Source organism: Ammospiza caudacuta, chromosome 1 (genome assembly GCF_027887145.1).
Source record: "Ammospiza caudacuta isolate bAmmCau1 chromosome 1, bAmmCau1.pri, whole genome shotgun sequence".
NCBI lineage: Eukaryota > Metazoa > Chordata > Aves > Passeriformes > Passerellidae > Ammospiza > Ammospiza caudacuta.
Window position 1 is genome coordinate 150,856,412 of NC_080593.1, and position 14,090 is coordinate 150,870,501.

Sequence of the window (14,090 nt, forward strand, 5' to 3'; positions counted from 1 at the left end):
GAAAAAAAAATAAACCTCGAGACAAGAGACAGACTCTGCTTGCTGAACTTGAATGCTTTTTCTTTTTTTTCCCCCTAGAAAAAGAGATCTGTATTCTCATGATGTGTGCACAATTCTAGAAACTTGCTGTGTGCAGCAACAAAGAGCAGAATAACACCAAGACACACAGAGTTTGAGGCAATATAATCCACCCTTCACACCTCAGGTGGGCACTGAGATGCAGCTCCTTCCCTCTGTCCAAAATGTGCTCAGGACCATCACAGGAGGGAACCCAGGCAGCAGCACTCCAGGCAAAGTTCCTGGGAATGCAGCAGCTCTCTGGCACAGCCAACATGAACCAGACTTGAGCTCTTCTTTGAAACCCCATTACCTTTGAAGACAATAATTAACAATAATAAATAACAAATGCACTGTAAGCAAGGATTTATGTTCCTGAGGTTGTTGAACTGAACTAAAATTGGAAGATAAATTTACAATAAGGGTGAATGCAATGAAAGAGAACAAATGAAGTGGAAAGAAGTTCATAATAAAACTAGAGATGATGTATGCAGATTACATTAGATGCTAAAATAAAGTGCCTCAGCAAAGGACCAGTATAAAAGGATGGCAGGTTTATTGGCCTGTATGTGCCAATAATCAATTTATTGTTATTTGCCTCATGTTTGTCTTAGTTATTTACATTGTAAAGATTTGGGGTCTGAAACACCATCTCTCTGTGTATTTGTAGTGGCTGGAGTACTATGGCAATTAAAAAATCCCACTCTGTATTAGTCAAACCATGAGACAAGATGATTTGTCTGGTTTAATGTGCAGGGGGAAGAGAAGAGGGCACCTTATCTTCCATAATCACTAAAGCTGGAATTCAAGAAGAATTCTCGAAAATAATTCTCAAAAATATTAAGAATATTTTTTAAAGTTACACAGTGATGAATTTATGGAGGACACAGAAGCATCTGTATTTTTAAAAAACAGAACAAAAGGGGAAAAAACCTAATTTACTCATTTCAACAGTACATCCAAACTGGTATCTTCAAACTGCAGAGACAAAAAAAAAAAACTTCTTAGAAATCAAGTCACTTCAAAAGAATACTCAGAATAATTAAATGTAATAAAGGCTACTAAGCAGAGTAACATGGAAATGATAATACTGCAACATCTCTGAGGACCCCATCATCATCATCAGTGATACCATGATACCATTATCCTAATAGAGTCCTCCAGGCTACTTAGTTTCTTGGAAGAACTGTCAAGAGAACATTTAGATTCCAAACCAGGTATCATTCCAACAAAAAAAAAAAAAAAAAAAAAAAAAAAAAAAAAAAAAAAAAAAGGCTTTGTCTGTACATTGTGTAAGTGCAGGGACATTTTAAAGCAGATAAAATCTGGACATTAAAGCAGAAAAACAACAAAGGGAGTATGAAAAATATACTGGTCTTGCATACCAATGTTAAAAATATTCAAGATTAGTGCTCCTAGAAATATGCTATTATTGCTCTGCAACGTTTTTCCCCCTGGAAACAGGAGTGACGCCTCAAGTTTTAGCTTTCATATTTCCAGATTCTGTACTACATTAGTTTATAACTCTGAACTTCATATTAAGTGTTAGCAAGTTCTCCTCACGGCTCAGTCAGACAAAACAATCCTTTTCCAGCCCCAGAACCAAGGACACCACTGCAGCTTCAGGCCCAAAAAGTGCAAACAACAGAGAATTGAGGAGAGTGAACTGGGAGGGTGGGACTGCATAACCTGAAGCTGTAATTGGACAATTAACTCCAATATATAAATGGGCCAAAACTTTTAAAAGTGTGAAAATTCATTACTCACAGTCCATCTTGGGTGGAGCCACGGCCAGGCTCTTGCACTCTCCAAGGTGTGTCCTTTAAAGGCCTTTTTAATGAATCCCTGGTTTATTCCTTTAGCACTGTCTAGCCTCTGTTCTAGGCAGCCTCTCCAGGCATCAAGAGAAGGGAAGGAGAGACTTAAGGCACAGATTTGCTTCTCTCTCAATGTGTAATTAATTAGTTCCTTTGATGAGTTTATGAATTTAAATATTCGCACACTTGTCTTTTGGTTCCCTATACAGGGAATAAGTGAACATTAACATTCTACACAATGAAGTACTCATTGCAAATTAATTCATTAACTTTAAAAAACTCTGTCCCCACCTAACAGGAGCTTTGTTAAAAACCTCAAACGAGTCACTGTGTACAATACAGTAGAGAAAGAGCACCTTTTGTTCTCACCCCATTTTTAGTGTCAGGGAAATGCAGAATTTCAGAAACTGTATAATAGCTGGAAAGGGGAATTCATTATGCTCATAATTTGAATATCCTGTTGACCTTTTTAGTCACCTGAACAGGTGACAGAGATCTCAGTGCTTCAGCTCCTTGCACCTGGCTGTACCAAGCAGACCAAGGGCTTCCCCCTGCCTCACCCAGTGTAACAACCTAATTTAATTAAATTAAATGCCCATGCTGACCTCCTCAGCCAGAGGAGGAACCCTGAACCATCCAGCTGACAAGAGATCCAAAATTTCACTAAGATTTGTAGCAAACATGGATCTCCCTGCATGGATCTCCCAAATCTTGGGCAACTGGCTTTAAGACATGGGACCACAGAATTGTTAAGGTTGGAAAAAACCTTGAAGATCATCCTTGTTCAACTCTCAGCCCAGCACCTCCATCATGTTCACCACTAAACCACATCCCCAAGTGCCACATCTGCACTTTTTTTGGAGCACTTTCAGGGCTGGTGAGGCTGGTGAACAGGGCAGCCTGTTCCAAGGTTTTCCAACCATTTCAGTGAAGAAATGTTTCCTAACAGACAATCTAAACATCCCCTGCTGCAACTTGAGCCCATTTCCTCTCATCTTGCCTTTTATTACCTGGGAGAAAAGACCAACACCCAATAAAATGACAAAATTCAGCATAAATAAAAAGGGGGGAAAGAATCCTAAACTTATACATGCAAAAAGAGGCTCTCAGGATATCATTTCTGTTGAGAAGCAAGATCATGGAGTTGTGGTTCACACATTCATGAATCTCCCAAATCAATGCTCAGTCAAAAAAGCAAATGATAAATAGTGCATAATCCCATGATTGTAAGGAAAGTAATATAAAACAAAGAGCACCATTAGGTCATCACATGAACACATGGATCAGCTTTCACTGTGTAAAGCCTCCCTCAAATTGACAGAAATGAGAGTTCAAAAGGGACAAGACTGACATTGGAACAGTTCCTATAACAGGGACAGCCAAACCCTCAACAGTTAGAAACCCCCAGTCTGCTGTGACAATACCCTGGGAAAATACATCAAATCACTGCAGGAACCATGTTTGGAAGATGTCCTGTTACCTCTCTCATGCAATTAAGAACCTGGGAACACAAGGCCACCAGTAAGTGCAAAGCTGCTAAAAAGTAATTTAGCTGTGACTCTTCTTGCCATGGCATGTTGTGAAGAGCTGACAGGAAGAATGGAGATTTTTATCCCACTAAGGATGAGTAAAAGTGCCTAGAACCAGAGAAACCATATTCAGCCCTGGAAGCTCCTAAGCTAATAGTTAGAGGCCTAGAGGAAAACAGAAGTTAGTGCACAAATTTTCCTGTATTATCCCATTGGAATCTGTTCTTAGCCACTGTTACAGTCAGGATATTGGCTGGATGGTCACTGATGTCATGTACTCATGGTTTTGCTTCCTTTAATCTGGAAAAACACCCAACATTTTTCCCTGTGAGGCAGCACACAATCAACACATCTCAGCAATTCAGATTGAGAGCTTGGTTTACTTTCCAAATGGATAAATGTGTATCATCAAAAACATCAGTAATTTATCCCTTCTGCAGCATGTCCTGATTACAAACAGTGCAAAAGGAAACAATTCCAGCAGCAAATGAAAGACATGGAAGTAAAAATTGCCCTACTAAAGACATTGCTTTTAAGAGACAAAAGTATTTTGAACATCATTGTAAATGTGGTTGATTTTCAAAAGGAAATGGTACCACAGTATCCTGTGATTAAAAGTCTTGTCATAGTTGCCATTGATTTTCCAGCTCTTTACTCTTCTTCCCATCAGGCTCTCACCTCCTCTTTGGAAACTTTAGCATTTGTAAAGTTAAAAGCAATACATAATAATAAAGTAGCAACTAAATTTTCAATATACTTAACATCCCTAATAACACTTTCAAAGGACAGAGAGTACACAGCACCCACAGATACCAAAGTTCCAACAAAGCAGGAATGGATCCTACTCCTTTATCATCACTAAATGAGGAAAAGCTGAATTGCTTCAGCTGCACAATCTTTCAGAGAAGCAGGAGGGAGTAGTAGGGTAAAATTGGTGTTCAAATATTTTGTGCATCTGTGGTCCCATAAGAGCTGGATGCAGGTAAAGAGAGGCCAAAATCCAAATCCCAAATCCCACAAGTGTTCAGTGTCCATACCATGAAGTGTGTTATCTCCACCTCCTACAGAATAGTTGGGGTTTATATTATTTCATCAGAAAAGCTCCTGGACAAGTGCAGCTTCAGAGCATTTTGGACTCTGGGCAAAGGAAAGAAATTTTCCATATATTTGTGTGCTTATATATCTATTTATACATATTTACTATGAAATCTCACTTGCTATCAAGGGGAATTCCTCAAAGTCTCAATTCCTGGCACCTGTATTTCCCAGTGTCAGGGTGGGCTCTCCCTTCACTACCAGCATTTTCCACAAGCTCTAAACTGAACTGCAGTGTAGCAACACTGTGGAGTTTGTGCAGTAAACTTTTAAAATATTTTTAAAGTATCTTTATATTTTACATTAGGGAGGTTTCAAAACCAAAATCTTTCAATCATTACTAATAACTACTATAATTTTTGTCTAAATGTATTTGCAAGGTAACTCACAGAAATCATTGCTATTCAACCTGAATAAGCTCTGCATGTAATTTTGTTGTATTATTCTGTACTGAAAGATTACTTATAAAGGTAATGCAGACCTGCAAGTGGATCCTGGGAAAAAATCCAAATAAAAGAGAGTTTTTAATACAGGACTATCTTGTTTTATCAAGGTAATTTAATCAGTGCAAACATATCAGACGAAGGAAAAAATACAGAGTAGAGTAATTACTCCAGAAAGACTGTGTGTTTATTATAAAAAGGAAATCCTTATTACAAGTATCTGGTACTTGTAATTCCAAATAATTCTAATAGAAGCAAACACTGCAGCTTCCTTTTATTCAAAATAAGTTTAAACACATGGCACTTTCTCTGCAGTATAAATATTAGGGGAATTCTGCCTTAAATTTCAATCTGTCACTTTAGGCAAAATGGCATTCAGCAATTATTCAGAATTCTGCAAACCTGGATAATTAAATAATCAACTCAATGCTATTTTTCTTTAAAGACCACTAATGTTTGTGAATTATTTTCTTTATCTTCATAAGGTAAGGATACAAAAAGATACCCCAAAACCGTATTTTAAAAGACAACAGGACAAGGTCTCACGATGGGGAAGCTGGGCCAGACTCTCATGCCCACAGCTCTCTCAGAAATTCACCCTTCAATCTGCAGAGCTCAGCCAAGGATTGACTGTGCTTTACAAGACACAAATACTCAAACATGCAGCCACATCCCAAATGACTTTAACACAAAGGGCACAGCAGTTAGCAAAGTGTTCCCAGCAGCACATACAACCCTCCTAAGCAAGGAGAAAAGAAAAACTCACCATCACTGAGATCCTGCAGAAGGTTTTCTTGGCAAGAAAAGTCCAGCTTCACTTTAATGTTCACAACAAATGTTGCAATCTTTCCAGGTTTTAGAGGAAACTGGCAGAGGGTGTCTTCTAGATTCCAACTCAAGAAATCTCCATACAGCTTCTCTGTAGCAAAATAAGTAAATATTTCATAAGCATAAGCCCTGCATTAAGGAAGTTTCAGTTTTTAACTGCTGTAGAGAGTACTCACCAATCTGTCATGTCCTGTTTAAAATCTAAAATATTCAGAATTAATGTATTAAAATTAATGTAGCACTAGAAAGATAGAGAAGTTACTGGGTACTGACACTGACCTGGAGTCACACAGATCACAGAGCTCAAAATATGAATTTAAGTGAAGAAGATCTCTACCAGAAAAAAAAAAATGGGCAGCATTAAATATAAACTTTAAATATAGCCTGCAAGGGTTCTAAATGTTCATGTAGTTTGGAATCCTACACAGTTCAGCTCAGGAGGTGTCACATGAATGCACAGCACTTTTCATCAAAATAACCCAAACTTAATCAGCTGAAATTCTGAAACAGCTGTAACACCATTCTTCAGTTATTTACTGAGCAATAGAGAAGGCTGAGAAGGGTACTGGCCTTCATCCTTTCATAAAGTCCTTTCTTAAAGCTGAGAAACAGCTTTTTATAAGACCCAATCATTAAGGATGCCAGACAGGATTAGTTGTTGACAAAAAAAAATTTGTTTAATAAATTATTTGCCATTTATCCACTTGATATAGGTGACAAATTAATTGTTAAGTAATTAATGTAATTATTAAGTCCTTCCTTATGCCAGAAAATTATACAAGGGGGGGAAAACCCCAGAATTTACTCTTCATCTACACTGAGTCTTCAGTTCTGGCCAGGGTCAACCCACCCCATCCATAAATTCATTCCTGTATGCAAGACAGCCAATGCTAAATACTACAAGAAAGTCAATTGGTACAATAAATAATCATGATGTTTGGCTGGGAGAGCCCTAAAAATATGTTTAGTGATGTATTATAGCAATGTATGTTATCTCCAAGTATATTGGAGAATTCTTCTAAAAGCTGATTTAAACACATTTTGAGCAGAGCTTTGCATAGCAGGGACCACTGAAAGTCACACAGTTCATCTCTACATCCTCCCAGGCTGCTTGGTAAGAGCAAGGTAATTAAAATCTGCTGTGATTTCAGAACCTTTCCAAAACCACGCTCTAAGATCCACATGTGAGGGAACAGGGTGGGCAAACTGCCTCAACTACCACAACCTGGAATAAAGGATCTTTCAAAAGCAGCAATCAGAATTCCAGATTATGTCCAAATCATGATGATTTGCACAGGAACCTTTGGTTTCCCTTTCTAGGAAAAGAAGAAGACAAAGAGAATATTTTTTCCATTAATTTCTACCTAAACAATAAAAGCTTTGCTTGAAAGATACTCTTCTCACAGAGCACCAGATGTTGTCTTGTGTCTTTCCCCAGCAAATCAACAGTACAGATTTCTTTATAAAAAAATAAAGACAAGGTAAAAATAAAAAATCCTACCAACAAATTATTTCCTTAATCTCACTTCCACCTCACCAAATGATTTAGCTGGAATCATATCACCATTCTGGTAATTTGCTTCTATTTTCAAGAAAAAAAGTAAGTTAATAAGTATGGCACTCTCTATCCCCTTTTCCTGTAAAGTAAAATCCAATATGCTCAAGGAGTGTTTTCCCTTAGTGAAAACAAAAGACCTATCCCAAGCAGTGAGCACCAAACTCTTCCCAAAATGTGTTTTCATTAAGTAAGAGATCTGTTTGAAGACATTACAAGTGAAAAGATTTTTCAAGTGAGAACAGCCCTTGCAGATATTTTCTAATTAACACCAGTAATTACAACACAAGATCTAAATGCTGGAGCTAAAAGCTAAGCTGTAGATGTGGAGAAACAGCTAATTTCTATTTATCTGACACTTGGTTATAGTTTAACAATGTTGACATTGTTCAGTAATCAGCATTACAGTGAATTTTACTCTGGCTTCAGACCTCAGTTCAGTGGAAGGCTGAACTGGGGCAAGCCTGCATTCAGCCCTTTCTCAAGCCCAAAATTTGTGTTTAGCAAACAAGTTACAAGCAACTGTTATCAGGAGTTGTAAATAACAACCTGTTTCATTTTATTGGGTGCTAAATCACTAAAATCCTAACAAATATCACATAAAAGCTTACCCAGAAACTAACTGGCTCATTCTAGACCACCCTAACTTTTAACAGATTTTAAAGAAAAAGTCCACACTGATATTTTGCATAGAGAAAAGATAAAGTCTTCTGCCTACACAATTCTTTTCAATCTTAAATCCCCTGGTAAATCTGGCTTTTTGCTATAGTTTATTTTATAAACTCAAAATAACTATCAGTTCTAAATGCACAGGCATTGCCATTCATACATTTTAACTTCTCCTAGACCTGGTGGATAGAAATGAAGCTGCAGGACTTGTTCTGCTCTTTCCAATGAGATAACACATTTAGGAAGAAAAAGAAGTTATTGCACAGAAGCAATTGTGTTCAGAGCAGAGTGAGAATATGTGAGAGGAACAACTCTGCAGACACCAAAGGTCAGTGGAGAAGGAGGGGCAGGAGATGCTCCAGGAGCCAGAGCTGAGATTCCCCTGTAGCCCAGGGGAGCCCAGGGAAGGATTCCTCTCCCTGAACAGCAGCAAGAACAACATGGGATGAACTGAGAGCAACCCCCAAAGCCCCTCCTGGAAAACCTGGGAAAGAGGGAGTGGTGGGAAGAGGTGTTTTCAAGATATATTTTACTTTCAATATATATTTTATATAAATTTTATATTTTCTAATTGATTTTCATATATTTAAATATCTATTTTCAATATATATTTTACACATCTCATTATCCTGTCCAATTTTGTTAGCAATAAAATTAAATTAATATCCCCAAGGTGAGTCTGTTTTGCCTGTTACAAACAATGATCACTGAGTGATCTCTCCTGGTCCTTAACCCATGAGACTTCCATTGTATTTTCTTCTCCCTGGCCATTTGTGGAGGGGAGTGACACAGCAGCTTTGATGGTGTCTGGCATCCAGCCAGGGCCAACCCACCCCAGTAACCCAACTCCAATTTAAAAGAATTTACCAAGTTTTCTTTATCAAAAATGGAAATAGATCTAGTCCTGGATATTCACAGTTCTTCCTGAACCTCAGAGTAGATTTTTCATTTGTGCTCTGGCAGATGTGTTCAAAGGCCATGGGAATAATGCAGCTGGACAGGTGAACCTGTTTCTCTACATTTAAATTCCTGAGGTCTGTCACTGCTAGGAAAGATGAGTGAGGATTTGGCTTCATCCAGGTTCATTCCATGTGTGTATCTGGGCTCACCACTCGTGCTAACATTGCCAAGTGGGCTCTTCTCAAGTCTCAAGTCTGAAAACACCAAGGTTATATTTGCCCCTCAGTGGATCAAATAGTTGGTTTATCACAGCATTTGGACTGCACTCCCTTATCTGAGACACAACAAGCCTCTAAAAAAAGCTGACTGCAGCCAAAGGGAAAGCATCCAGCTCTGCACAGGTCATCTTTCCAAAAAAAGGATTAAACTGTCTGACCTGGTGAGGGACAGTGTAAGGTGACACAGAGCTGACCCTGGCAGCAGGGACATGCAATATCCAACCTACAGATGGCCCAGCCTGGCTCAGGGGTGCACTGAGACACTAAAAGCCATGACAGACATGTCTGCTGTGGCAGCATGACAAGTCCCTCTTGCTGATGTGCCTCAGGATCTGTTCTGTAGCACAGAGCTGCTGAAGGACTCAGAACCCTGGGATGTCCTCCATGAACTGCACAGGGGGAGCTGCAAACTCTTATTTATCTGAGGGCCAGAGTGGAAAACCCACAGAGCTGCCCCTGATGGTGACAGAAGAGAGGTAAAGGAAGGCAAGTGTGAAAATCTTACCTCCAGAGGTTTCATTAACATGACACCACCCACAACAATGCCAGAGGAGTTGGATTCCTCAAGGACAGTGACTAGCTATAAATCCAACATCAGTAAAAAAGAGAATGTTTGCCATTTACAGCACTCATCTTTGTGCTAAAAGCTGTGGCTCCAGAAACAGAAAGTAGGGAAATGGGTCAGGCAGGCAGCAGCTGCAAGAGATTCACAACTGCCAAGACAAAAAGAACCAAAGGAAATTGGGTGTAACAAAAGATGACTGAAAGCTCTTTGTGTTTGGCTGGAACTGGCCAAAGCTCCTCATGGGCTCCTGAGCTGACTGGCAAGCTGTGGTCAGGCAAATGAAGGTGACCACCAGCTCTCAAGGACACCTTGAGCACTTTGAACAGGCACATTTCAGTACAGAACAACTAAGGGAAAACTTCTTAACACACCATGGACACCTGCAGATGCTCTCAACTTGATGTGGAACACCAAGAGTTTGTGTGGCTGTTTGAGATGGTTTAATGCCCAGTCCCCAGGAGTTCCATGCATGTATTCACTGAGCAAAAGGAGCTGCTGACATTACAAAACTTTGGTTCCCTGTTGGCCACCAGAATCCCATCTCACTGGAATGTCAGCCCAGCCTCATCCATTTGTATCAATTTAGGGTCATAACTCAAATGGAAGAGAGCCCATGAGAAAAGGCAAAAGTCCATCCCCAACACAAGAAAGCCCTGTTGGAAAAAGTCCTGAGGGAGCCACTGAGTTGATCACAGAACCTCTGCTGTGATGACTGAGAGAGCTGGGGTTGTTCATCCCGGGGAAGAGAAGGCTCTGGGTGGATCTTAAAGCTCTGTCCAGTGCCTAAAGGAGCTCCACAAGCTCTGGAGATGGACTTTGGACAGAGCATGTAGTGACAGAACAAGGGGGAATGGCTTCAAACTGACAGAGGACAAGTTTAGCTTAAGCATTGAGAGGAAATTCTTTCCTGTGAGGGTGGTGAGGCCCTGGCACAGGCTGCCCAGAGAAGCTGTGACTGCCCCATACCTGGAAATATTCAAGGCCAGGCTGGATGGGGCTCTGAGCAATCTGGAATAGTGGAACGTGTCCCTGGCCATGGCAGGAGAACTGAAGTCCAAGGTCTCTAAGGTACCTTCCCACCCAAACCATTCAGTGACTGATTCTATGATACTCTCCAACACCTGCACACAATCACATTTGAAATAACATAATTATTGTATGCTTCATGTGGACTATTAGTTCTTCTAATTAGCCTTTTCTAGTGCTTTACAGTGTTTCCACAGCAGTCATTTAAAAAGTCACACTTCAGTTTCTTTTTTTCCTCCAATAACACAGATCATCTCAAGCACACAGTTCCAAATACAGGGGTGCATTTCACTTCTGTGAGACAACGCAAGAAACTGAACATTCTGCTTGACAGGACCCTGGATCACCTTAAGTCCTGCTTTCAAAAGAAGGTTAAGATGATTTCCAGAGGTCCCTGCCCACACAGACATTTCTGATTGCATGATTCTGATGGCACAGTTCTCACACTGTCAGAACAAATATCATTCAGTGCCTCTCAAAATTTACTTCTGTTTTTCTGAGAGAGGGACTTAAGTTGCATTTTTTGAGTATGCATGCTTATAGTTTACTCATCAGAAATTTTCCTTTTTCTGATAGTTATCATGCCTAATAAGATTAAAGACAGTCAGATACACAAAGGGGCTTCATTGCAAACATCTTTGAGAGAGAAAAAAAATACAGGATGAAATAAAATTAAAAGTTTTACTGAACTGAGAGGTGAGTGTATCAACAATTCTCCTTTTCCCCCACCCCCCCCACTGCCTTTAACAAAAGTTGTCATGGAGAGATGGTGGTTTTAAAGTTGGCATGAATCTCTTTTTCAGCATTGTGCACCCATTAAATGTATAATGTTATGTACAAAACTTCTGATTAACATGTGACCCACAGGCCCATATATTCCACTATTTAATACATAAATTTCTCCATTTCACCTGAGTGCTGTATTTGGCTTCTCCATTCCACACATGCAGCCCCTGGCCCAGGAGGAGCATGTTGGAATTTCTGAAATAAGAACTGTACGTCATCATACGTTCCAACTCCTAAACTATTCCTGGTACAAGTCTCAGACCAAAAATCTATTTTGAGATGATTGGCAACTCCTATTCTCTGAGGTTGTGGAGAAGGGGATACTCTGTTATAAAAAATCACAAGCTTGAATACTGAAATGAACAGAAATCACAAGGTATCACACTGCATTTTAATGCTTTGGCACTGACAGAATAAAACCTGCAATAAAATAAGGTATTTCTACTGTCAGTAAAGATTCTGTGCTTGTCACCTGCAGTGCTTCTGTTAACATCATTTTCATAACAATCCCTCAGAGGACAAACCAAAAAAAAAAAAAATACATCACAAAACAAAAGCAGGAGTCACCTATCAGACCACTTTTTAATACTAACATGGACAGAGCAATTCAAGAGAATTAAGTGTACACAGGGGATGTGCTGTATTTCATCCAGAGCTTCAATTATTCTTTTAACTCACAATAGCTTATTTTATTTATTGCCTTGTCTTTTTAAGTCTTCTCTCTATTTTTTTTCTTACTGCTCACTGAGTAAGATAGAAACAGGCTTATTTGCTTCCACTCCCTCAAGTAGGACAACATTACTGCTAACAGTAATTTATTTAATGAACTAATCAGCATATTTAGACATAAGGAGAAAATAATTTAGACCCAAGATTCTTCCTCATTACAAGTAATTGCCTCAGGATTTTTCCCCAAGTAACACTGAAATTAAATTTAGATTTCCAAAAAGCAGATGACCCTTTAACACAGAGATGGTTCTACAATTTCCTTCATCTTTCTACATTTTCTTACATTCTCTTTCATTTCTATATTTCTACAATAAAATCAAACTTAATTATTTCAGCTCTGTAATGGGAACTACGATATTTATTCTAAACTGACCTAAAAGAAGTAGAAAACAAATAATCTCCCTTTCAACAGAGAAGTCAGGATAAATATTTCCCAATATAAATCAGTATACACACCCTTGGTGTTGACTGTTTTTGCTGTCACCTCCAGTTTCTCCAAAGGTTCTGTTCCAATATTTTCTAATTTAATGATGAGCTGCTGGGCCTCTCCATTGTACAGCTGGACAGACACATTAGTGGAGATTTCATCCCCTGAAGAAGGCTGAAGTGTATGAGCAGACCTAAAAATGTGACAAACAAATTATTATGATGAAAATGGTAAAAACCTGTCCTGATTACTCTATTCACTATTTTTGGAAGACTCAGAAACTATTGCTGAAGATGCTAAATAATATTTTCCATTCCCATTTTTATAATCATTGAGGACCAAAATTAATAATTTATGCATAAGACAAGTAAGATTTCAAGCAATATAAAATACACAGTCTAACTCTGAAAGCTTGTTAAAATGCTGGCAAAAACTGTAAGGAAGGGGAAAGGAAAAAAAAAAAATCAAGAGCATGTTGTTGTATTTGTGGGATTCTGAGACAAAGGGAGGAATGATGAATCTGACTCCATGTTTTTAGAAGGCTAATTTATTATTTTATGATACTACATTATATTAAAGAAGACTAAACTAAGCTATACTAAAGAATACAGAAAGGATACAGACAGAAGGCTAAAAGATAAAGACTCGTGACTCTTTCCAGAGTCTGACACAGCTTGGCTGTGATTGGCCATTAAGGTAAAACAATTCACATGAAGACAATCAATCACCTGTGGGTAAACAATGCCCAAACACATTCCAAAGCAGCAAAACACAGGAGAAGCAACATAATTATTGTTTTCCTTTTTCTCTGAGGCTTCTCAGGTTCCCAGGCAGGAGAGAAATCCTGGGCAAGGGATTTTTCGAGAAAACATGACGGTGACAGCAGGTCACTATAAGGAGCAGGTTCAGTGGACAGTGCAGGGCAGAAACCTCACAGCACTGGATCCAGGGAAAAAATTCCCAGTGTGAAGGGTGGAACAGTGCGTGGAGATGAACTCTTTGGAGCAGGAATGAGGGAAGGAGGCTGCAGAACAAGACAGATGGGCAGAGGTTCCACTCCTGACTGCACTTTCTGTGCTGATGCAGAGCGGTCAGAAGGCATCGAGGATACAAGGACAGAAGTCACTGAGATTAATGACCAATAATTCCACTTCTTTTTGCAGGTATTCCTGCCCTCCTTCCCTTTGATCCTGTCCTTCCTTACCACAAGACAAGCAGCCTCCACAAACAGGAGCAGATTTCAGAATTTCAGAACAGATCTGTGATGAGGACTTCAAGTATTTTTTGATCATTCAGAATGTGCTGTCATGTACTGTTAGCATTTCAGGGCTCTGGAATTTGAGCATGTGGAGTGAAAGGGAAGAAGGAATTTCTTTATTCCCCCTC

At 39.2% G+C, this 14,090-nt stretch overlaps 1 protein-coding gene across 2 annotated transcripts in view; it reads right to left on the minus strand.

Moving 5' to 3' along the window:
* Positions 1 to 14,090, minus strand: part of TRAPPC9 (trafficking protein particle complex subunit 9) — a 447,408-nt gene that overhangs the window by 375,928 nt on the left and 57,390 nt on the right. For both annotated transcript variants that reach the window (XM_058802185.1, XM_058802177.1), the window contains 2 exons: positions 12,734 to 12,897; positions 5,708 to 5,860 (listed from right to left, as the gene is read on the minus strand). In XM_058802185.1, coding sequence (XP_058658168.1) covers positions 5,708 to 5,860; positions 12,734 to 12,897 — 317 coding nt within the window. The remainder of the gene's footprint in view (positions 1 to 5,707; positions 5,861 to 12,733; positions 12,898 to 14,090) is intronic.